The following is a 24,477-nucleotide window of genomic DNA, read 5'->3' as shown; positions in this document are numbered from 1 at the left end:
CACAAGGATTGTTATGAAAAGTATGGTTCCTTTTTAATGACTGTAGGAGTTTCCCATGCCATTAGGAGCTTTTAAAAAGGTCAGTTTTATTGTAATTATCCTCAGATGGCAAAATAAAAACAACAGCAGCAGCAATTTTACAGCAAAAGCTGGAATTTGTATCTAAACATGACTGATTGGGATCATGAAATCTTCAACATGTATGTGGCTGTACCTTTTTACTAAAACAAAACAAAATGAAAAAATACCACCACCCAAAACCCCTCTTACCAGTCTAGGGTCAATTTCTTCATTAAGAACTGCCTCATTCTTAATAAGTGCAACTCGCTGTGCAAATCTGCATGTTGATATAGATTCCTGGAAGGAAAAAAAAAAAAACCCTTTAGCATGCACTGATGTAAATGGTTTTGCTAAATTCAACTCTTTTAAGGAGGATTTTTTTTTATTGATTTTACATTTTACAGTACCAATCTCACACTCCTGGCACGTCAAATCTCTAAAAAAACCCAAACTTCAGTGCAACTATTCTAACTATTAACATATTAATCTGCGTGATAAAACTCTCAAATAAAGGCACCCATATCCAACTCATCAACCCATTTTATCACCAATGCTCACAAAAAAGAGGTAGGATTTGCAGCAAAAAGTTAACAAATCTAGACTTTGGTGAGCTAAGGGGAAAACAAGTTGCAAAGTCAAAGGACTTTCAAAGAGAACACCATATCAGTATCCCCTATCCCCACACCATTCACTGGATCTAGTTCTCTAAATAAAAGGGAACATCAGTAGAACAGAAAGCAGTTACAGGATAAACAACTTCTAATACATTCTGTGGCATTTTTCAAAAATAAATGTTGAGGCAAAGCCAAAGCATTCCCTTTCAAGACAGGAATCCTAAAAAATGTCCTATCACAATGATTTCATATTTAATTATTAAATTACATATTATAGACTGGGCTAGCAGCACCACCTATTCTTGTCGTCCAACACTTCTTACTACAATTGATCCTATTTTAAGTTTTACATAACGTTGCCAAACTATTCATTTGGGTTGAAATTTTATTGTTGTACATCTGCCTCAGACTAAATTTTTTTGGAAAATTTCAGCCCAAATGAATAAAGTGTAATATCTGGTAGATATTGCAGAAAGAAAGTGAAGACTTTCAATGTACCATTATTAGCTGGCTCATTCTGGCTGATTTAGTGATTGGATCAACTATTTCTAAACAGAAGCCTAAATTCCAATACAAAATAGACTTACCAGAGTACAAATTGGTGACTGGATGTACAAAATGGATGACAGCAGCACACAACACAGGTAATTGCATAGACAGAATTATGTAGTTTGCATGTGCAGCTACAAGTTATGCCTGCACAATTACCTGTTCACAACTCTTAAGTGCATTAGAAATGTATCCGCTCTTGTGCTTCAGCTAGTAAAAGATCATCTTATTTCCCTTTTACAGGTGTAGTTCTTTCCATTATACGTCGAAGAATAACTTGGTTTTTGTTCATTTTAAAATGTTCTGATTTTATGGAAAGTTAGGATTTAACTATACTATAGCTCCCCCAGGCACAACCTGCAAAATACCTAGAACAGTGGTTCTCAATCCTCGGGCCACATGCGGCCCAATTAGCACACAACTGCAGCCTGGTCAGGACTGCTGCCCAGCCCCACACACTGGGGTCCAGGGTCGGGGCTGGGGCTGCTGCCCTGCCCCGCATGGCAGAGTCCTGAGTTGGGGCTGGGGCTGCTTCACGGCGGGGTCGGGGCTGGGGCTGGGGCTGGAGCTTGGTGGGGTTTGGGTCCGCCACCTGGCCTTGCACAGCAGGGTCCAGGGTCGGGGCTGCTGCCTGGCCCCCACATGGTGGGGTCCAGGGTCAGGGCTGCCGCATAGTGGGGTCCGAGGTCGGGGCTACCACACGGCCCAGCATGGTGGGGTCTGGGGTCCCTGACGCCCACCCCACGCCCCCACTCTGTAGAGGTGTCTCTGGGCGGGGGAAGAGAGGGGCGCTGGGCATAGGGGTCTGTGGGAAGGTTGGGGGAGCACTGTGGTTCTCAATCTGCAGCCTAGGTAACACACTGTTGGCCACATATGCAGCTCACAATGATAAATAGGTTGAGAACCACTGACCTAGAACTTGTCTAAATTTAAAAAAAAGATAGGAGAGACAGGTAGATAAACCAACTTGATCCACAGAAAGGCCAACAAACCAAAACATGTGCACACACTCCTGCCAGCACCCCAATCAACCCAACCCTCCCATAACCCTCCCCCAATACCCAAAGAGTGAAATCTTGGCCTCACTGAAGTCTATGGGAGTGCTGATATGGACTTCAGGGGGGCAGGACTGCACCAGCATTCCTTATCAACATGCCCTTGGGAAAATTCCTTGCCAAACCTTACTCACAATTCACACATTTCTTCATCATCAAGAAGTTGGTTTTAAGTGTTCACCTATTCATCACTAGGCATATCTTCCCCTCATCTGAAGGGAAGATATGCCTAGGGAAGGTTACTTAAAGAATAACACAATTCACAAAGGACACATTAGAGCCTGATTCTGAACCCAGCTAATGTTTAATACTGGTGCATATCTTGTAAGATCTGTCACGGTAATATAATATTATAGACAGAGATTATATTCACCCACATAATTGATCAGAATTTGGCTTTGAAATGTGAAGTCAGTTACACATAGATCCCTTATGTAGTGGACATAAGTGCTGATTTTAGTCTATCATTCTGCAATTTCCACTGACAGGATTGCACCTTGGAGGCATTGGCAAGAAAGATTTTTAAAACTTCTGTGTGTCAGAAATTTAAGCATACACACGTGAAAAACAAACATTAACAAATTCACAAGTTCAGAAAGGGATGACATACATCTATGTTTCTTTTGTCTAAAGAGAGTGTTGCAATCATGGTGGTCATGCAGTTTCCTCCCAGGCTGTCTCTAAGCACCGAAGTCATCATAGAGTTCCTGTAGGGAATGTGAGATCGATGTTTCTCTGCTAGGGCAATTATTACCTGAAATAAGAGCAGCAATACATGAGAATTAAATCTGCACATGTATGTACCATATGCACAAGAAGAGGAAATGCCAACTCTGCAATCTGAGGCCCTGATGTTGCAAAGACTTATGCACATGTTTAACTTTAAGCACAAGTAGCTATTACGCATACACACATGTATGTCTTAGAAGGGCAAACAAAAATGGATTTCATTGTGTTCTAGCTTTGCTTTGCAATTTCTCAGCAAAAAGGAAATTGGGACACATGATAAACTTATAATCTTAGGATTCACTAATATGACAGCAACTTTCATGAAAAACTAAAATGTTCTCTCCATTGGGCTTGTTCATGTATTTTTTGTAAACTCTCTTGAAACTTTGTGCATGTGAAAAAAACCCTCCAAGGCCAGATACTATTTAATGTACTGCTGAAAAGATATACAATAAGACATAGTTCAGTTTAAATACAGATACATAGCCAAAAAGGAAACGATTCACCTACCATTCTTGATTCTCTTGTCAGATATTTACATTAAAAGATTTAATTATTACAAAGTAGCAAAGATTCCATGATGGTGTGTAGGGGTATAAAGGCTTTTTTTGGTAAAAATTTGACATAGGTCTATCCCCACAAGTCGTGAAGCCAGGAGTCATTATGCAGATGACAACACAAAATTGAATAAATACCATATGCCATCACATATTTTGTTTATGACACATTTTAGAAAAAAGGTAATTTTAAAATTTTGGAGTGTTGATTTTTTAAATTAATTATTATTATTAATATTGTCACTATATTCTCTATTATCTCTCCCCAAGAAGCCCAGGCTCCTTATTACCATTAGTTTTATGGTAGCAGCCTTAGATGGGCAAAAAAACAGTTTTCATTTTAATACTTTCAAAAACTATCTTAAATACCTTTTTAGATGTTAAGATTAAGTATCTTGCAATCTAATAGAAGCAAATCATTTTATTATTAATATGACAGAAGTTCTGAGAGCCTCCATTTTGTTAGGCAGTGGCTGCGCATATACACATAACAAACAGTCCCTGCTGCAAACAGCTTATGCTCTGAACAGGCAAGTCAGAAAAAAGGTAAGAGGAAGGAAGTACAGGCAAGTCACATCTTAGGTGCATTTAACATGCGCGAATTCAGCTTTGTGTGGTCGGCAAAAACAGGAAAAAAAAAAAGAAAAACAACAATATAAAAACTGCATCTGTAGTGCGGGTTATTCCGCCTGCCATTCAACTCAATGAGTGTTCCACTATACGTGGTTTTCGCTTTATGCGTTAACCGCAGAACGGAACCCCCGCGTAAAATGAGACTTGCCTGTATTATCCCCATTTTATAGATGGGGAACCAAGGTTCAGAGAAATTAAATAGCTTGCTGAAGTTCACAGAGGAAGTCTGTGACAGAGCTGGTAACTGAACCCAATTCTCCTAACTCCCAATGTAATACTTTAACCACAAGATCATCCTCCTTCAGTGAGTTCTAAGAGACTTTTGAGTATAAATAGGACAATCTGGAGGGCAGAGAAATTAAGGGCTTATCTACAAAAACAATCATTTTGCAGCAAGCTGAGGTGGGAATCTATTCTGCAGTAGTTTGCCAACTAAACTATCTGTGTGAACCCTGCTGATGCACATTAACATTTTCTTAGTTCACTTTGATCTAGTCCTCTTTGGAATGGGACTAGACCAAAATGAACTAATGATCAGTTAAAACATGACAGCAAGGACCATATGGACAGTTAGTGCATGGCAGGGTGGTGTGGGGTAGATTCACATCCCATCTTATTGCAAACTAAATGTTCATGTAGACAAGTCCAAGTGACTTTTAGAAGGTCACACAAGATGTCTTTGGAAAAGCCAGGAACTGAACCCAGGTCTTTTAAGGTGCAGTCTTATGCATTAACCACAAAATCATCCTTCTCTTTACACCATTATAAAGAGGGCATTTCCATCTCTTCAGTAATAATGCAAATGTTTTTAGTGCTCGTAATTCACAAAGTAATAGACCTTCTTAAATGCCACTAATCCAGGATTGCAATTTGTCATCTTGGATCACTGTAATTTAAGGGAGAACCTTTGCATATTTGAGGAGAAAGAAACATTTTGACACTTAAAAACAAATTTTTTTTAAAACATGCCAGCCGTCTAAAACAGTGTTTCTCAAACTGGGGTTGCCGCTTGTGTAGGGAAAGCCTCTGGCGGGCCGGGCCAGTTTGTTTACCTGCCCCGTCCGCAGGTCCGGCCGATCGCGGCTCCCACTGGCCGCGGTTCGCTGCTGCAGGCCAATGGGAGCTGCTGGAAGCAGCGGCCAGTAAGTCCCTCGGCCCGCGCTGCTTCCAGCAGCTCCCATTGGCCTGCAGCAGCAAACCGCGGCCAGTGGGAGCCGCGATCGGCCGGACCTGTGGACGGAGCAGGTAAACAAACTGGCCCGGCCCGCCAGGGGCTTTCCCTACACAAGCGGCGACCCCAGTTTGAGAAACACTGACATAAGAAGACTCCTTTATCATTCAGATTTTAAAAAATGATTTCTATGAAAAATATTATCTGCTTGGCTGAAGAATCTTCCATACCATGTAATTATTACCTTATGACTGCATACTTTGGGACTATACAGTATGGTAACCAACTACTTCAGTATGTCACGCCACATCCAAGATACCTTATCTTTACAATCATGATTTTAAAAACTATATATTAATTTTACATTATTTTATTATATGAAACCTTTGGATGTGACATACATTGATTTGACTAAAAGAACAGGAGTACTTATGGCACCTTAGAGACTAACAAATTTATTTCAGCATAAGCTTTCGTGAGCTACAGCTCACTTCTTCGGATGCATAGAATGAAACACACAGATATCTCCTGTGCATCCGAAGAAGTGAGCTGTAGCTCACGAAAGCTCATGCTGAAATAAATTTGTTAGTCTCTAAGGTGCCACAAGTACTCCTGTTCTTTTTGCGGATACAGACTAACACGGCTGCTACTCTGAAACCATTGATTTGACTGCAAACTTAATTTGAGTATGAGAATAAAGCTGAACTCTTTCAGGCTCATGCATTAGAACCATCAGTAAAAGCTTTTGCAGTCAAAATTCAGGCAGAATTTAAGCCTGCAATAAGATCTGTGTGTGCACTTATGTAGAGCTCATTGCAAAATCAGGGCTCTCGGGTCCAATTCTCATTGAACCTAATAGGAATCTTTGCACTATATTAAATGGGATTTAGATCAGTCCCTTAATAACCATTTCTATTAACGATGTATGATCCACAACAGAGTGCAGCTTGCCCACCCAAAACTGTCTTTATTCTGCAGTGCTAGCAGGAGTAAAAAGTAATAAAATAATAACAATGATAATCATATTTTGCCCTTATATAGAAACTTCAATCTGAACATCTCAGAGTGCTTTCTATACATTAACAAATTTAACCTCACAAAAGCTCATGTAAGATAGAAATGATGAGTAGGCAAAACTTATTTTTGTCAGAAAAATAAATAGATATTACTCTGAATACACACATGGAGCAGTTTCGTTGCCCTAGAGGAAACCTGTTTTTGCATCGTCACGTATCTAATCATGACCATAATTAAAAGGTAGTTTTTCTTCTTTAAGTCAAATTTAAACTGATATGGATTAAAAAAAATCTGTTCTCAATTTTAGTGTTGTCTGCTGTCAAGCTTTGCTGTCACCTGTACCGTAGCAGACAGAAAGACATATTAAGGACTATTTAAAGTCTAGCCCAAGCTTTCCAAGGATCTGGGAGTGTGAGAAAGAACCTTAAACAGCGCAGATTAGAGGAAAATGGAATAAATTGAGAGTAGGCAGTTTTTCTCAAGACGCCTTAGATTTCCACATATTGTCTGATGAATATATACCGGCTCATGAATTCCTTATTTATGAAAAAGCTTTCAGACTCTCGACAGACTGTGTTTTCTGACTGGCTACCTGTGGTACTAAATCCATATTTAGAACGTACAGTAAATAGACATATCTGATTGGTTTTTTTAGATCACATACAAATTCAATTTATACACCAATAAGAATGTGATGGCTATACACTTTTAAAGGGATTTCTGCAATCCTTGGTTGGTTAGAATCAGTATATATTCACCTTGTGCCTTAATAGTAGAGATAAGTAAACCCTAGAGTATAGTATTAAGTTGTCTTGAAAGGATGTAGCTCTCCCTCTGTTCCTGAAAGTATTTCTGATGTATTTAAATAAAATAAATCATAGAACAGAATCCAGTGAATCTACAGGAAGGATTTTGATTGCTCTGTATTTCATAATATCACAATTCCAAGCAGAGGAGGCCAGAATGCAGGAAGGTGGAAAAGAGCCAGTAGTATCAACAGCATCATTTTTACGAGCTAGCTAGCTACTTTAATGGCCTTCATGTGTGCCTCTCACTGCAAGTTAAACAGAGTATAAGACCTTTGTTTAAAAAGAAAATAAATCCAACACCACCACCCCTCCCCAATCTCCTCACTGATTAGTGGAATAACTGGTTGATATTTCCCAACTTCAGAAAAACAAAATAGCCTGTTTTCAAGAGGTTTTTTGTCACTTGGCCTTTTTGCCGAATGCTGTATGCAGTGGGATAAATCCCAATGCATTACAGGGAAAAATCTCACGAGGTACAAAGTTGTACAGTATGCTCTGCTCATTTCTTCATTCTTTTTACCATTTGTCTCACTGAATGTCAGCCTCATGGGCCAAGATGTACCCTGTTATTGTGGCATATACATGTTTTAAATGAAACTTTTGGGAAAAGTACTGTATTCACTAGCAGAAATCCAAAACCAACAAAAGTTTGGCAACAGGCATAGTGTTTACTGGACTATGGAAACAATACTATGTATTAAAATTCAAAAAGAACTTCAGTCCTCCAGCAGGTGTGAGGGCTTGCATCTACAGTCAAATGGGCCTTTGAAAGACAATCCAAACTATAATTATTCCAACTTATTAACACAGCAACAACAAAACATATATACAGCAATAGTAATTTATTGATCAGCATGTTATTTTGCTGATTCTTTTACCCTTGGTGGGAGTTTTGGATTGTCCAAAGTGGATAAAAGGTAAAAACTCAGGGAGACATGTAGAAATAGTATGTAACAATGGTTTACAAAAGAAGCATTAACTGAAGCTGAAAAGCTCCTGGTGGGTCACAACATCTTAAGATGAGAGGAAGTGTCTATAAATGGAACCACCAGATCCTTATTTGGTGAGAGGAGAGTCTCTTTCAAAACACTGTTGTTCTGGGGAACATAAGATAATTATGTAAGCTTGCTGGAAGGAGGGAACAAGAGGAGGAAGAAGAAAGGTACCTGTGACATACTGTACCTCAAAATAGTATCCTGTAACCCCTATATTCACTACTTGTATATAGTTATGATATTTTGTTCAAGAATGCCTTGTAAGGTATTATATGAAAGGTCATGATTTGCTGAAACTCATTGTTCTGTCAAAATATGTATATCATCATTGTATATGGAGTTATGAGATTTTCCTATATGATTATTATTGAAATATTTTGAGAGTCTGGAAGATGCCCACAACTAGTGCTCCAGTGGCAACAAAGGAGTGACCCACAGCCAGATGGGTGTTAAGAGACCATCACCAGTTATTAACCAGCAGGGGAATTATAAACAAGAGATTTAAAATTCAATAAGAGACAGTTGCTTGAGCTCCACACAATGGGGATTGCTTAACTCCATGACTTAGCAAGGCCTCAGGACATGTGATACTTGACTTCATGTTTGAGCCAGTATTTTTACAGGCACATGAGCTGAGGGTATAAAATAAGGGACAGTGGCATCATGAGATCACCCCTCTCTCCTCTCCCACTTATTCTGAAGGCAACAAGAACGTTTGGGAAGAAAAAGACTTTGAACTGGGGAGATTGGTCCCAGAATGAGAAAGGAATTCAGCCTGTGTACTAAGAATTGCCAGCTTGTGAGAAAAACTGCTTGATTCAAATTTACTTGGTCTGATAAAATTTAGGATTTAGAACACGTGTTTACCTTTTATTTCTTAGGTAACTATTCCTGACCTCTATGCCTACCACTTATAATCACTCAAAATCTATTTTTCTGTGGCTAATAAACTTATTTTAATATTTAATCTTAACCAATAAGTTTGTCCTGAGTGCTTGGGGGATCTGATCAGATTACTAAAGCTGGTGCATGTCCACTATCCTTTGGTGAAGTGGCAAACCAATTAATGAGTTTGCATTGTTCAAGAGGAGGTCTTGAGCTGTGCAAGATGGTACATTTCTGGGGTGCAAGACTGGGCCTGAGGGGAGTTTGCTGGTGTCTCCCCGTGCATAGTTCATGGGAGGCTGAGAAAGCATGCATATAACTTTGGGTGTGCCTTCACATGTTAGAGCAAAGCCTGAAGGGGCTGCTTGTCACTAGCAGAGCAGGGTGAGAGGTACCCTGATCCAGAGAGTAAAAGGGGACACAATGGACCCACAGTTCACGTTATATCCCAGAGGTCTGTCATAAGACCATTGAATGTCAAGAACAGTGTTTCTCAAACTGGGGTTGCCGCCTGTGTAGGGAAAGCCCCTGGCGGGCCAGGACGGTTTATTTACCTGCCCCGTCCGCAGGTTTGGTTGATCACGGCTCCCACTGGCCGCAGTTCGCTGCTCCAGGCCAATGGGAGCTGCTAGAAGCAGCGCGGGCCAAGGGACTTACTGGCCGCTGCTTCCATCAGCTCCCATTGGCCTGCAGCAGTGAACTGCAGCCAGTAGGAGCCATGATCGGCCAGACCTGCGGATGGGGCAGGTAAACAAGCCGACCCAGCCCGCCAGGGGCTTTCCCTACACAAGCGGCAACCCCAGTTTGAGAAACACTGGTCAAGAAGCTTCATCATAATAGATGTCATCACCCCTTCCCCCCAGCCTGTTGAGACCCTGACATTTACCATCACATCATTTTTGTGATCCTGAAAGAGATCCTGACCAAATCAGATGAGAAAAGGAAATCAAATGACAGCACCAATTTAACAGGATCAGCTGAATCACGAGTGATAGCTAGGATGTGAACCAAAGGTTCTTATTATTACTCCTCTCCCTAATTTGCAGGTTTCCATCACCACCTAATTCCTTTCTGTCTCTCTTTTTTTATCTTCTATCTAATAAAAACTCAGTTAGGCCAGCTAGGATCAAACTACCCTTGAACTCATTTGCTATAATCAACAAGGGATGCTAAAAACAATGCCTGAGTAACCTGACAAAGGTCTATCCAGACTCAGAGTGGCTAATAAAACCAAATGCTATGCCTATAATTTTCCAGCAACTATGTTGCTAGTTAAAAAAAAAAAAAAAGACAGATACAGAATCTACATCTTCTCTCCTCTACTATTCTTTTCTTTCTTCCTGTGAGTTTTTTTTTTAAATCAAAACAACAGTGCTGAACTTCAGCAACTTAAGAATTATCACCTATTTCCCAACAAAGGTTTGTAATATCATCTGAAAAAGTATCAAGCACTGTCTTTTCCCCTTAAAAGAGTCTCTATAGCAAAAGGAAATACAAATAAATTATACAGGGCTTAGCATTGTTAGCACAGATACATTTTGTAGTCTTACTTTTAATGTAAATGTGAAGCGGGGGGGAAGGATTTGAAAATTTTGAATTTGAATAAGAAGTTAACAACCTGAAAAGGTTGAGAAACACTGCAATAATATGTGGTCCTGAAACTAAATGAGATCGGTATCAAGATTTCAAAAGCAACATACGTGACTAAAAATAAATAAATAAATAAATAAGTAAAAGACAGAGTTTCTCACACTGTTAATTTTACCTGTTCCAAGTAGTGTAATGACAGATTGATATATTTGGCCTCTGTCAGGAGTTGCCCTCCAACTCCAGTCTTTGCAACACGCTCTGAACCAGCCAGGTCTACTAAGTGTAGCTTGGAGCGTCGGATGGTTGCAGATCCTGGTTCCTTGCTTGAGATGTGAATGGTGAAGATGCAGTGGGAACGAGTTGAGGCTTGATTCATTGGAGTCTGTGACGAAAAGGTTACTAAATTTTGACTAAAAAAAATTGCAAAAAAATAACTGCCAGAACACCAGGACGGACTAAACCATATTTATTTAGCTTATAAATCACTACACTGAGATCACTGCAAAGAAAGGCCCAGATTGTACGCTCCCCCCTTTCCCCTCCCCCCCCAGCTCCTCTTGGTAAACTGCTAACACACATGAAAATTCCCACTGAAGTCACTGGGACTACTTATGCAAGTGGCTGCTCACCAATGGAAGTAAGATGCTCACAATCTGGTGTAAAATTTGGATAGTTAAAACATGGATTTATTATATTAGAACAAATATGTGAAGCATTTACTTTAGTACCAAGATAAGTTTCATTAATAGTTTCATTAGCCATGATCTACAGTTAGCACATTCTAATTGAGAGAGAAAGATGACTATGATTATACAATCACTTGGAAGGCTAATGAACCTAATTAACACATTTTGGAGGTCACAATAACCACAGCTGATCTTACTTCAAAATCTTTGGAATGTAAAACTCTCCAAAGCTTCACAGAATACTCCATTTAATTTGGTTCTTTAGTATCCAATTTCTGAATTGGAGATTAAAGAAACTAACACTTAGAAATGGAGTACTAACAATTCTAGTAGAAGCAGAAGGTAAGAGGTTAGCCCTCACCATGAATGTGGGTAGGGTGTGTCACATTATAATGGAAAACAATTTCTACCAATGATACAATTAATTTTTTAAAAGACAGGTCCTGGACTAAGCAAATTTGTATGTTTTCAATATACATGGAGCTGATGAATATAAGCAAGAAGAAAAATTACAGACTAAAGAAATGTTGAAAAATATCAGCCTCTAACTGCACGTCATATAATCTTGTGGTACTATGATCAGCAGGGATAGAAAACTTGGAATACATTCTCTCTTTACTACTGTACTTAAGCATCCCATTCTGTATAGTATGGTTTGTTTTGTTCTCTTATTTTATAAACTATGTCTGCTTATGAAGCACATTGTGTTGTGCAGGGTGTCTTCAGTATTGATTTTTAAAGTGTGTGGAGATGGAGAAAAGGCAGATCAAGTTTATATACTTTTTTTAAATTTGTAATAGAAGAAAGGATAACAAGAGTTTTAATTTTAATTAATTCATCTGATGGCTGTAAAGTCATATGGGATAGAAAGTGTAGTTTTCTACATATATGAATTTTTAAAGCACTGGGGAATGAGTATTATGACTTAATTAATACACAGAACTATAGAACCAGTTCAATTTCCTGACAACACAATAACTCAGGCACTGCTTGACACAGAAACTTGGCTGTGTTTTCCAGTACAATTACCACAACTAGCCCATTTGTGACATGCTCGATTTCAGTAAGCCATTCGATACGGTTCCACATGGAGAATTATTAGCTAAATTGGAAAAGGTGGGGATCAATCTGAAAATTGAAAGGTGGACAAGGAACTCGTTAAAGGGGAGACTACAACAAGTCGTGCTGAAAGGTGAACTGTCAAGCTGGAGGGAGGTTACTAGTGGAGCTCCTCAGGGATCGGTTTTGGGACCAATCTTATTTAATCTTTTTATTACTGACCTTGGCACAAAAAGTGGAAATGTGCTAATAAAGTTTGTGTATGACACAAAGCTGGGAGGTATTGCCAATACAGAGAAGGACCGGGATATCATACAGGAAGATCTGGATGACCTCGTAAACTGGAGTAATAGTAATAGGATGAAATTTAATAGTGAAAAGTGCAAGGTCATGCATTTACAGATTAATAACAAGAATTATTGTTATAAGCTGGGGACGCATCAGTTCGTAGTAACAGAGGAGGAGAAGGACCTCGGAGTATTGGTTGATTACAGGATGACTATTAGCCGCCAATGTGATGTGGCCATGAAAAAAGCTAATGTGGTCTTGGGATGCATCAGGCGAGGTATTTCCAGTAGAGATAAGGATGTGTTAGTACCATTATACAAGGCACTGGTGAGACCTCATCTGGAATACTGTGTGCAGTTCTGGTCTCCCATGTTTAAGAAGGATGAAAACTGGAAAACCTGTCTTAGAGAAGGGCTGAGAGAGCTTGAAAATGGAAAGCCTAAAGGCAAAAAAGAGAGCTGGGATAAGATTGCTGAAGGAAATAATAAAGAATAAGGGATAGGGAGGGAAGGAGGAGAGAGATTTAATTCTGAGATACCATAAAGGACACAAGACAAGAAATAATGGATCAGGGCCATCAAGAAGGGAAGTTTAGAAATTAAACTGAGGTTAGAGGAGTGAAGTAGGGAAATTAGATTCCAAGGACAGGGAGGGGGGGAACCAACTGGGGAAAAGAACAAGAGGTAAGCTTAAGGAGCTTGGTGGAATGGAGGATGTCTTTATAATTTGGATGAGACTATGGTAATATAATGGCTTGGATTGGTCTGATGTGGGATGTTAGGGATGGCTTGTGATGGATAACTACAGATAATGGTGCCTGATGGGTATGCTGGATTTTTGGCTGGGGAGTCAGGATTGTTTAGCTGATTTCAGGATCATAAGGCAGAAGGAATTATTTTTTTTGGTTTTTTGGTTTTTCTCTTCCTGGGTTTTTTCCTCAGCAGGCATTTTTTTTTCTGTCTTCCTTGCTTTAAATTTCCAGGTTTTGTGACTCAAGCCTCTTTTTGAGACACAAGTTGGGAGAGGAGAGGTGAGATGAGGGGATAGAGGGGGTGCAGGAGTTGTGCAGGACAGAGAGGAGAGAGAGTCCCTGGTCTGTGTGATGGTGGTTCTTCTGACCTTCTAGCTTCTGGCCAGTGTGACGACTCTAGGCAGAGGGGATAGCAGAGGGCAGTGGACGGCAGGTATAGCAGCCTCAGGTATATCAAATAGCTGGAACAGGCAGGCAATAAGCAAAGCCTCTCAACCCAGCCCACACCAAACACGGAGAAGGGGTCAGTTTACAGGCTCAGGCTGCTAAGAAAGAAACGAGGGGACAGCGGGAACCAAAAATTCAGCAGCAAAAAGCTCTCCTTGCCAGAGCAGGAAGCAAGTAGGGGACTCTAAGTAGAGCTGGAGGAGAGAGAGCTGAGAGTGACCCTGAGTGAACCCTGGGGAAAGAAGTGAGGGAAGAGAAAGGAAGGAAGCAGGCAGGGGCACTGGGAAACACTGAACAGGAGCACAGCTGCAGCTGCTGAGGAGGGGGGGGAACCCCCCCTGGAATTCTCCCCCCCCCCCCCTCCCAGAGATCCCTCTCCAGACATGATCTGACCTCCCCAGAGAGAGAACAGAGCAGGTACAGAAGGAGACCTAAGGAGGTCCAGGGAAACAGACAGGGCAACAAGTCACTCCCATACCACCCCACTGGCCTGCTGTGATGAAATGAGTCCTTCCGGTAGTGTATACTGCATCAGATGAAGAAAGAGGGTATCCCGAGCTGAGACCACTATATAGGCCAGACCACTATATCAGGAAACAGACAGTCTCAGAAAGAGCGCAGGACCCGACTTCTTCGAAAAGCAGCTAAAAAAAGGTGAATTAAAAAAACTGAAAATAAGGTTTTTTTATTTTTATTATTCTTTTAGTTCTTTATTCTTAGTTATTCCAGATTCAGACCAGCACACAAATTTTCAATCAGGACACAACAAGGACAACTAACTATATTAATATTTGGTAATATTTGGTATAGCGGTTGTAATCATTCCCCAACTACTGGTACACTGACATGTGAATGATGTTGCTGATGAGCCTGACTTTAATGGAGTTACACTTTAATCAGTACCTCTGAAAGCTCAGTAAGAAAAAAGAAAAAAAAAAATAACTAGATAAATTTATACCTAATACCCTAAAAAATAAAAAAATAATGTATCTTGTTGTTGTTTTTTTTATTGTATATTCATATCATCAAAACTACAAAAAAAACATTATTATTACAAACAGTAACAAACACAAAATCAAAAAAAATCATTGTCAAGAAGTATTATTATCTCCAATTTATAGAATGTTAGTGAGACTAAAGTTCTGATATTTAAATAATTGTAGGTGCAACTAAGTGCACATTGGCATATAACTATCGGATTTGTAGGCACAATAAGGTAGTTAAACATAAAATTGCCTTTATTTGAGCTTGCAAGCTAAATCCACCCTCAATTATTTGTGACTGTGAAAACGGAGGCCAAAACATTCCTGTGCTTTAATCCCGGGACTATGCTAACTATGCTAACTGTCTTTGTTACAACTCAATGTTTATATTACGAATTAAAAAAAATCAAGGTAATTGTCTTTGTGTATTGTTAAATTAACTGTAACAGAGTGGTATTATTCTCCTTTGGTCCCACCTTTTAACAGGTGTTGACCCTGCTGGGAGATTTTAAATGAGTCTTGCTTGTTGCTGGTGTAGCTTGTTCACTCCACTGAGGACAAGGAGAGTGGGCATGGCTCTGAATAGAGAGACAATCTAGGCTGAACTCTCCTGTAAGTGGAACCATAGAAGCAGCCAGGCCTTGCAACAAGTCTTAGGCTGGATTTTGTTTTATTCTGTTACTTAGGCCCAGATCCACAAAGGGACTTAGGTGTCTAAAGCACAGATTTCTGCCTCAGGCAGATGTCTGGACACTATATAGTGTCATATTTTTACTTAATTCAACTTAATAAAGTCCAGTGGTGTTTAGCATGTTATAAACAGATGGACATATAATCTCAATATTTTTTCTAAAAGGCGTGACTACAATGTGAAATATGTTAAATTGCACCTTCTTTACTTCACCAATTCTGTTTCTATGAAAACTGAAGAGTCAGATTCATTTATTTCAGTGAAAACAGTATGATTTTACTACTCACAGATCTGGGAATGAAGTGGATATTTTTCTGGCTCATACATTATCAATAGAATTATTAAGTAAGTTTAATTTGAGGGGTCACCACTAGAACCCTACTGTTTTCAAATTATATTCTCAATAACACCTGTTTACCCCTTTGAAGGCAACAGGGTTACAGAGGTATACGGTAACTAAGGGCATAATTTCAAGAGTATAGGATAGCACAGGTATAGCTAGGGCAGAATTTGTCCTACAGAGTCCCTATTGTTGATGGTGATGCAAAAGCCACAAAGAAAAGAGCTTGACTTTCAATATCCCACGCAGACTCTGTGGAGCTGGCAACCAGAACTCCCCTCACAGTCTACTTACATATAAAGTGAGCAAATCTGATCTGGAAATCATTGACACTGTAAATGTGGAACCACCGAATGCAATTTTTACAAAGTCACTTTTCAGAGTAGAATGATGTTTTAACCAATATCGTCCCTTTATAATCTGATTATATTTCTACTTTGCAGTTCATATATATTCAGCCAAAGTGTTCCCACATACTGAAAACTCCAGCAGAGCTAGTGTAGGAAGTGTAAGCCAATAAAAATTTAAACTGTTAAATGGGATGTGATTATGGAATGTTAATTGCAACCATAATCCCCCTCCTCCTCTTCAATCTCCTACTTGTACCACACACATAGATGCAGGGCACAAAGCAAGAGAAACAAAAATGTACTTGTCAACAACACCGGCCAAACAATAAGGCCCCTGTTCCTTTTTTTTGCATCTTACACACGAAACTTCACTGAGTATTCAGCGTGCAGCTGTTCTGACAACTTGAAATGAAAAAAAAAATATTTTAGACAGGGTCTCAATGCCTACTAGAAAGATTCTGCTGGTGGCTTTCAAAGTTGGTCTTGGTTTTGTTGGCAGCACTCCTTCCATATGTCTATGAAGTAATTCTTTCAGATTAACTTAAAGTGAAGAAGGGGAAAATACGGGAGGTGCCTGGCTCAAAGCAGATGGTTGCTATTGTGAAAGCTATATATAGAATAATAGATGAGCTACATGACTTGCAAAGAAGTAATTCCTTCCAGGAATTCTGTGACGACATAAACCACAAAAGCGGAGCTCAAGTCCTCTATGATGTCATGTGAAAATACAAAGGAATTAATTGCAGGTCAAATGCTGATATCCAGCTGTGGCACTGTAGTGTAGGGATCCAATAATGTTTATATCTTGTAAAAACATTTTTTAGTAATGCATCAGCTTCTGGTCTGATGTTGGAAAATGGATACAAGAGATATTTCAGACACACATCCCCCAAATTCCTATTACTATAGTGGTAGGAAAAATGTCTAACATTGTTTACATTAAAACAAACCTGTTTGGAATTTTTGTGACTGTAACCACTAAGCGTATTTCATCATTATGGTTGCAGGAACAAATACCATCTATAGAAATGTGGTTGACCAGAATAAAAGAATTAGAAGAAATGGAATGATGTATTGCCTGTATTAAATTAACAACAGAACTATTTGAGAAAAGATGGGCTATATGCAATGAATGGGTAAACAGAAATTATTGATGTAATGTTTATACCATTCTGTATACATACTGAAGTGTTTGCCAAACTTTTAAAAACTGAGTCCCCCTTCAGGAAATCAATTGTGTCCCCCTGCAAATCCACCATGTGTTGTTAAAGGCTTACCCATCTTAATTTATACATCTGCCATCTACCCCTCCACACCAACTAGTCGTTTGTGCCCTCTCGCCCTGAAGGAGCACTCCACACTTTGGGAGATGGTGACCTACTATAACTTGTCACTTACTCAATAAAATACATATTTAAAAGGAATTAAGATTAATTAAATGTGACATTCCCCACAATGTAAATCCCCCAAAGCAAGAAAAGGTCTAGTCAGAGTATGATTAAAAGGTGTCCTATAGTACGCATGTAACATATTTACATTGCCCATGACAGACTCTACATCTTCCCAAAACACTTCCTTCTACTTCCAACTTAATTTCCTTCACAGTTTAATGCAAAAGAGTTGGTCACTTACCTTATAGTAACTATGGTTCTTCAAGATGTGCTGTCCATCTATAGTCCACTCTTAGTGCACATGCGTCCCATGTGCTTGAGATTGGAATCTTCTGGCCAGCGATGTTCCTTGGGGCTGTGCCTATTCACTAAGTGTCCTTGTGTCCTTCATCAACATCATGAAGGGTGGTGCTGCATCAACCACCACTTATTTCCTTAGTTCCATTTAGAATCCAGGTGTTACAGGGCCCCACAGTAGTATGGAATGAGGCCAGCTCAAGGAATATATATGGACAACACATCTCAAAGAACCACAGTTGCTATCAGGTAAGTAACTGTTGTTTCTTCTTCAACTGTTTGTGCAAATATATTCCACTCTCAATGACTCACAAGCAGTCACCTGATGTAAGGAAGTAGGTGCTCAGAGTCTACTTAAAGATTGAAGTACAGCTCTATCAAAAGAGGTATCAGATATAAGGACTTACCCTAGATAATAGTGTCTCATGAATGTATAGACTGCATATTTCTGAGATGGGCATGTTTCTCAACAAAGGTGCAGAAACTACCTGAGTCCTAGTGGAGTGGATCCTAATCTGCACTGAAGGATCTAAACTAGCTAGAACGTAACAAGTCTTGATGCAGCTAAACACCCATTCTGGAAGCCTCTGGGTAGAAATAACTTGGCTCTTTGATCTGTCTGCAAACTAAACAAAAGAGTTTTGAGGAGAGTCTAAATGCTTTGGTCTTATGTAGACAGAATGATAACACACTAAGGACACCCCGAGTATGTAACCTAGACTTCCCTTGGTTAGAATGTGGTTCCAGGAAGAAAACTGCTAAATGGAACATTTTATTCAAATGATAGCTGAGGCAAGAATTTGGTATTAGGAAGTAATTGGAATAAAAACATTTTCCTGTGTATTGCAGTGGAACTTCTTCTACAGCTCTGAGAGAAAGAAGTGAGTCCAATTCTTGGTATCACACTTTTTCATGAGAGGGATGGGGAAGAGGAATGAGGTACAGAATAGTTGAGAGTATCCTACTGAGATTACTTCTAGAATGCAGTGGTCTGATGTTATCAGGTTCCATGACTCCCTCCACTCCCCAAAAATAAAAGCAGCTCTCAATTCTCCCATTAATATGACTGTCTCAAGATAGTTGCAGCATGGTATGAATATGATGTAAAAGCAAAAGGTCACCCCTCCAACCCTTGCTTCCTTGGTGGTTCCAAGACTCTTTGGTGGAAAAAGGCACTCAGTGTCTGTCTATCTCTGTCTAGTAAAAGATGTAGTCTTCCTTACTTTCATCTAGGAGCTGGTGTATATACTCCAAGAAAATGAAGGGTGGCTAGGGAGTCCTTCAATGAATTAAGAGCCTCATCTGTCTTTCCACTAAAGAGATCTGGGCCCAAAAAATGGAAGTTCCTCCATCATCATCTGCACTCTCCTCCCTCACCTGAACATTGGAGACAAGATGCTCTTCTCATGACAATGTAACTTGCCAGGGATGGGATCCGGTCTCAGGGGCATCTAGTGTTGCATGGAGGGATATTCTTGCTATCAATTGTCCCTCAGAAACCAAAGATTTAAATTTCTCCCTGTTCTCTTGCAGGAGTTTATTGATAAAATCTGAAAACACATGGTTGTTCAGAAAAAGCCTGGTAGTTAATAATTTGAAATTGCAGGGTGGCTGATGCTTAGTTCTGCTGAATAAATCAAGATACATTTCCTCTTGTCTTTCACCATAATTTTTGGCTGTTTTGTGTTACTTTCAGTAGCTGCTGCCACTAACAGAAAGTCACGTACTGAATGAGTATGTAGATACTTAAGAGTTGATGGATGGTACATGGAACCTCTTATACACCTTCTCAGAAATCAGTGTCACTGTCATTGGAGTCTGCCAGATAAACGGGGCTTTGTTAGAGCTAACAAAACTTAAGAGTAAAGCCAGACAACTAGGTATGATGGTGTGGAGTACTGTTGAAGAGCCTCTTGGATCACCTCCACCAGGATTTCTAGAGAATCAGCTATAGGTCTGTGCACATCTAGAACTCTTGTGATCTTCCAAGTGATATGGTGTAGATGGAGCCACTGCCATTGTCTAGTGACGATGATGAGATAGCAACCCGCTTGAGCTGTTCTTCTGTTTGAGAATCCTGTGGCACCTTATAGACTAACAGACGTTTTGCAGCATGAGCTTTCGTGGGTGAATACCCACTTCTTCGGATGCAAGCAGTGGAAATTTCCAGGGGCAGGTGTATATATAAGCAAGCAAGAAGCAAGCTAGAGATAACGAGGTTAGATCAATCAGGGAGGATGAGGCCCTGTTCCAGCATAACCTTGTTATCTCTAGCTTGCTTCTTGCTTGCTTATATATACACCTGCCCCTGGAAATTTCCACTGCTTGCATCCGAAGAAGTGGGTATTCACCCATGAAAGCTCATGCTGCAAAACGTCTGTTAGTCTATAAGGTGCCACAGGATTCTTTGCTGCTTCTACAGAACCAGACTAACACGGCTACCCCTCTGATACTTCTGTTTGAGGTTGCACCTCGTTAGATAATTCCTTAGGTTGTTCAAACTGATGGATTGCAACCTTAGACTCCCTAGCTTTCTGGGAGAATGCACGGGAGGGTGAGTCCTCATCCTAGAAGGTGGCACAGATGTAGTTTGTCTTGTGTGGGGCAAATCCCCTGGGTTCCACTAGGGCCATGACTAAATGCTACATGTAAGCAAGCGGGGAAGGAGAGGGTACCAGAACATCTTCCTATCTCTATATCCCATAGATGAATTAGGTCTGTAAGATGCCCATGATGCCTTTTTAGTGGTCACCCTTGTGGAATATACAAGTGATCCCTCTTTGCTTTGTTAGGAATGAGATGAAAAGAAAGAGCACTTTTCCTCTAATGGAGATGTTATCCTAATAGGAGTACTTAGAATTAATCATAGAATATTAAGGACCTCAGGAGGTCATCTAGTCCAACCCCCTGCTCAAAGCAGGACCAATCCCCAGACAGATTTTTGCCCCAGATCCCTAAATGACCCCCTCCAGGATTGAATTCACAACCCTGGGTTTAGCAGGCCAATGCTCAAACCACTGAGCTATCCCTCCCCCTGTGACCCTGTTCTGACAACAAAAATTGCTACATGACCCCAGGAGGGGGGAACCAAAGCCGGAGCCTACCCAAGCCCTGCCATGCTGGGTGGGAGGGCCAAAATCAAAGCCCCACTGCCCGGGGTGGGGAGGAACCAATGTCCAAGGGCTTCAGCCCCAGGGCAGGGGGCCTGTAATCTGAGCGCTACTGCTCAAGATTGAAGCCCACAGGCTTTGGCCCCAGACAGTGGGGCTTGGGTTTTGGCTTTGGCCCCTGGCCCCAGCAAATCTAACACCAGCCCTGGTGACTCCATTAAAATGGGGTTGCAACCCACTTTGGGGTCCCGATTCACAGTTTGAGAACTGCTGGAGTAGGGGATACATGGCAACATTAAATTAGCTTTGATCGGCATCTAACAGGGACTTGGCACTGCAGCAGTAGGCAATGTGGTAGAAATGTTCAGCACCATAGATAGCAGTGGAGACTATGCCTTTTGTGTCTCCTGTAGCTCGCTCAGTACCATATACATTCTCACTATGGAGGACAGTGCTGCCATAAACCTCCTTGAATGAGTTGACAGTACCATTGAGGATGGTGCCCAGGTAATCAGTATAGACACCGTTGGTGTCAAGGAAGGCAGTACCGTAGAGATTAATACCAAAGGAATCAGTGCTGAAGAAGTCAGTACTGAAGTACCTGGTGTCAAGGTAGACATTGATATCCTGGCTTTGGTACTGGAGGCAGTTAGTCTCGATTCTCAAGATGATGCTGAAGGTCCAGTTCCATACTCCTTCTCAAAGGACTACAGTGATACCCAGTTTGGGTCATGAAGCCCCTAATTTGGGAGTGATGAAGTGATTTCAATCTCTTTTTGCTGGGAACTCCTGACCACCATTTACTTCATCTAAAGTCATGCTCTGGTGGTCTAAAAACTGTTGTGTTATATTATAGGAGAGCAACATATTTGAATTTTGCTGTCCTAATACAAATCAACAGCTTTTGCAATTGTAAAATCAGCTCTGGGCATGTGCTCTTCATATAAAAGAAAACTGTTGAACTGGATTTCTCACACACCTTGTATAATCCAGAAAAAACTTGCTCTTTATACTTATACTTGCCGTAATATACTTACAAAATGAATTATCACTGAAATAAGGTATCTGATTCACTGATGAAGGTTGGGACTGCACAGACTGCGATGTCTTACCATTCTTCAAATCATTATGCCAACCATAAGGCAAAAAGTGACTCCAGACCCTAGGGCAGTGGTTCTCAAACTAGGGCCGCCGCTTGTTCAGGGAAAGCCCCTGGTGGACTGGGCCGGTTTGTTTACTTGCCACGCTACAGGTTCGGCCAATTGCGGCTCCCACTGGCCGCAGTTCACTGCTCCAGGCCAATGGGAGCTGCTGGAAGCGGCACGGGCCAAGGGACTTACTGGCCATCACTTCCCACAGCTCCCATTGGCCTGGAGCGGCGAACCGTGGCCAGTGGGAGCCGCGATCGGCCGAACCTGCAGACACGGCAGGTAAACAAACTGGCCTGGCCCGCCAGGTGCTTTCCCTGAACAAGTGGTGGCCCTAGTTTGAGAACCACTGATCTAGGGACCTAATTTACATTTTCACTAAGGCTACTATACACCACTCTGTCAGTGCAAAAGAACCTTAAAGTGGATTTAAATATGACTTTGGTATAAATCAGAAATAGATTTTATGGGTAAAATTCTGGGTCTATTGAAGCAATGAGAGTTTTGTCATTGACTTCAATGGACCCAGGATTTCACACTAGGAATGTGTTTTTCATCATCAAGAAATTGTTATTTTCTCCACAGTTAAAATAGGAAAGAAACCCCATTTTATGCGGCAGCAAAATATGGCAAGGTATGCAGTTATTCTGGCAATAGTGGTCTGAAACAGTTGAAGGTATAATTGCAACCTTGCAATGAATTATTGTGAACAAATATAAGTAAATCTAGGCTACATGTTCATCAGTCTGGGTAATGTCACTTATTTACCATTAAATATAGGAGATATATTTGAAGCTGCAAACTGAAAAGGGTTTTTCTAGGTATCTGACATGAAGATATCAGGAGACCAAATACATTTTTCACTTGTTTTTGATTTTTAAAGCAAGCTCTCACTTTGCTTTAAAAAAATTACCTTATCATACTTAATGTATTAGTGTCCTCATTCAGAATAAGACCTTGATGCAAAATCTTTATTATTCCACTCAGAGACTATTATTCAACTTTACATTTATACAGTGCTCTTTATCCATAAAAATCATAAAACACTTTAAAGATTGTTCAATACAGTATGTATGTGACAGTAATTGTTCTATTACTCGTTGAAATGAAGTCATGGCTGCTTGACATATGAATGCCATTCCGTGCCAGCCAAAGAGGAATTTAGGGAGGTAGAAAGTCCTAACTCAGTTTGGAATGTGGCCAGTACAGGGATAACATGCCAATTCTTGCCAAAAGTGCCCTTTAATCTCAACTGATCATAAAGTGTCAGGGTCCAATATTTATGTCTCACCCAAAAGATGGTGCTCCCAACAGTGTAGTGGCCCAGAGGAGAGTATTAATTGACAATACAATTAGCTAGAAGAGGAATAAGTCTAACACGGATGTCACAAGTAAGTCCTCACAGCCATCTTTAAATGTTTAAAAGCTTTATTTTCTATTGAAACAACATATCTGAACGTTGCCAACCCACTGCTGTTTACACCTCTTGCATGGGTGCCTCAAACATGTTAAGTGATGGAACATACTTTGTAAGTACTGTCTTCCAAATTCAAACAACCGAGAGTTAGTCTCATAAAACCATGTATTGAAACATCTCTTTCCTCATTAAAGTGGACTAACTTTTCATTCGAGAAAAACAAATGCTGGGCTTATTTGTAATTGCAGTGTTTAGGCATATTGATCTAACTTAACAAAATAAGATTTGAGATTTCTAAAACTGTGCATGCTCTTGGGAGGTTACTGACTTTATCTTAGTCTTTTTAAGTTTAGAGAAACACAAAATCCAATAAAGATCTACATAGACCAGTTGTGTCTAAACCAGGGGTCAGCAACCTTTCAGAAGTGCTGTGCCGAGCCTTCATTTATTCACTCTAATTTAAGGTTTCATGTGCCAGTAACACATTTTAACGTTTTTTGGAAGGTCTCTTTCTATAAGTCTATAATATATAACTAAACTATTGTTGTATGTAAAGTAAATAAGGTTTTTAAACTGTTTAAGAAGCTTCATTTAAAATGAAATTAAAATGCAGAGGCTCCCCCCCCCGGACTGGTGGCAAGGACCCGGGCAGTGTCAGTGCCACCGAAAATCAGCTTGCGTGCCGCCTTCGGCATGCGTGCCATAGGTTGCCTATCCCTAGTCTAAACTTTTCAGCCTGAGGGCCACATATATTATTTCAAAAAAGGTCTAAGAACAGCAATCAAGGAACAGCCGACCTTAAGAGTTTAGAAATTATTCAGCCACCCCACCCCCCACCAAGATCATGATATTGGC

The 24,477-nt window shown here is 40.3% G+C and overlaps 1 protein-coding gene across 4 annotated transcripts in view; it reads right to left on the bottom strand.

Annotated features, from left to right (window-relative positions):
* Positions 1-24,477, bottom strand: part of KIF6 (kinesin family member 6) — a 269,446-nt gene that overhangs the window by 182,336 nt on the left and 62,633 nt on the right. For 3 of the 4 annotated variants that reach the window (XM_039528268.1, XM_039528270.1, XM_039528272.1), the window contains 3 exons: positions 10,840-11,046; positions 2,889-3,032; positions 271-357 (listed from right to left, as the gene is read on the bottom strand). In XM_039528268.1, the coding sequence (XP_039384202.1) occupies positions 271-357; positions 2,889-3,032; positions 10,840-11,046 (438 nt within the window). The remainder of the gene's footprint in view (positions 1-270; positions 358-2,888; positions 3,033-10,839; positions 11,047-24,477) is intronic. The other variant, XM_039528269.1, reaches the window with a different exon arrangement.

This window comes from Mauremys reevesii, linkage group 3, assembly GCF_016161935.1.
Source record: "Mauremys reevesii isolate NIE-2019 linkage group 3, ASM1616193v1, whole genome shotgun sequence".
Classification (NCBI taxonomy): domain Eukaryota; kingdom Metazoa; phylum Chordata; order Testudines; family Geoemydidae; genus Mauremys; species Mauremys reevesii.
The sequence above is the reverse complement of the archived record's forward strand: the minus strand, read 5'-3'. Positions and strand labels throughout refer to the sequence as shown.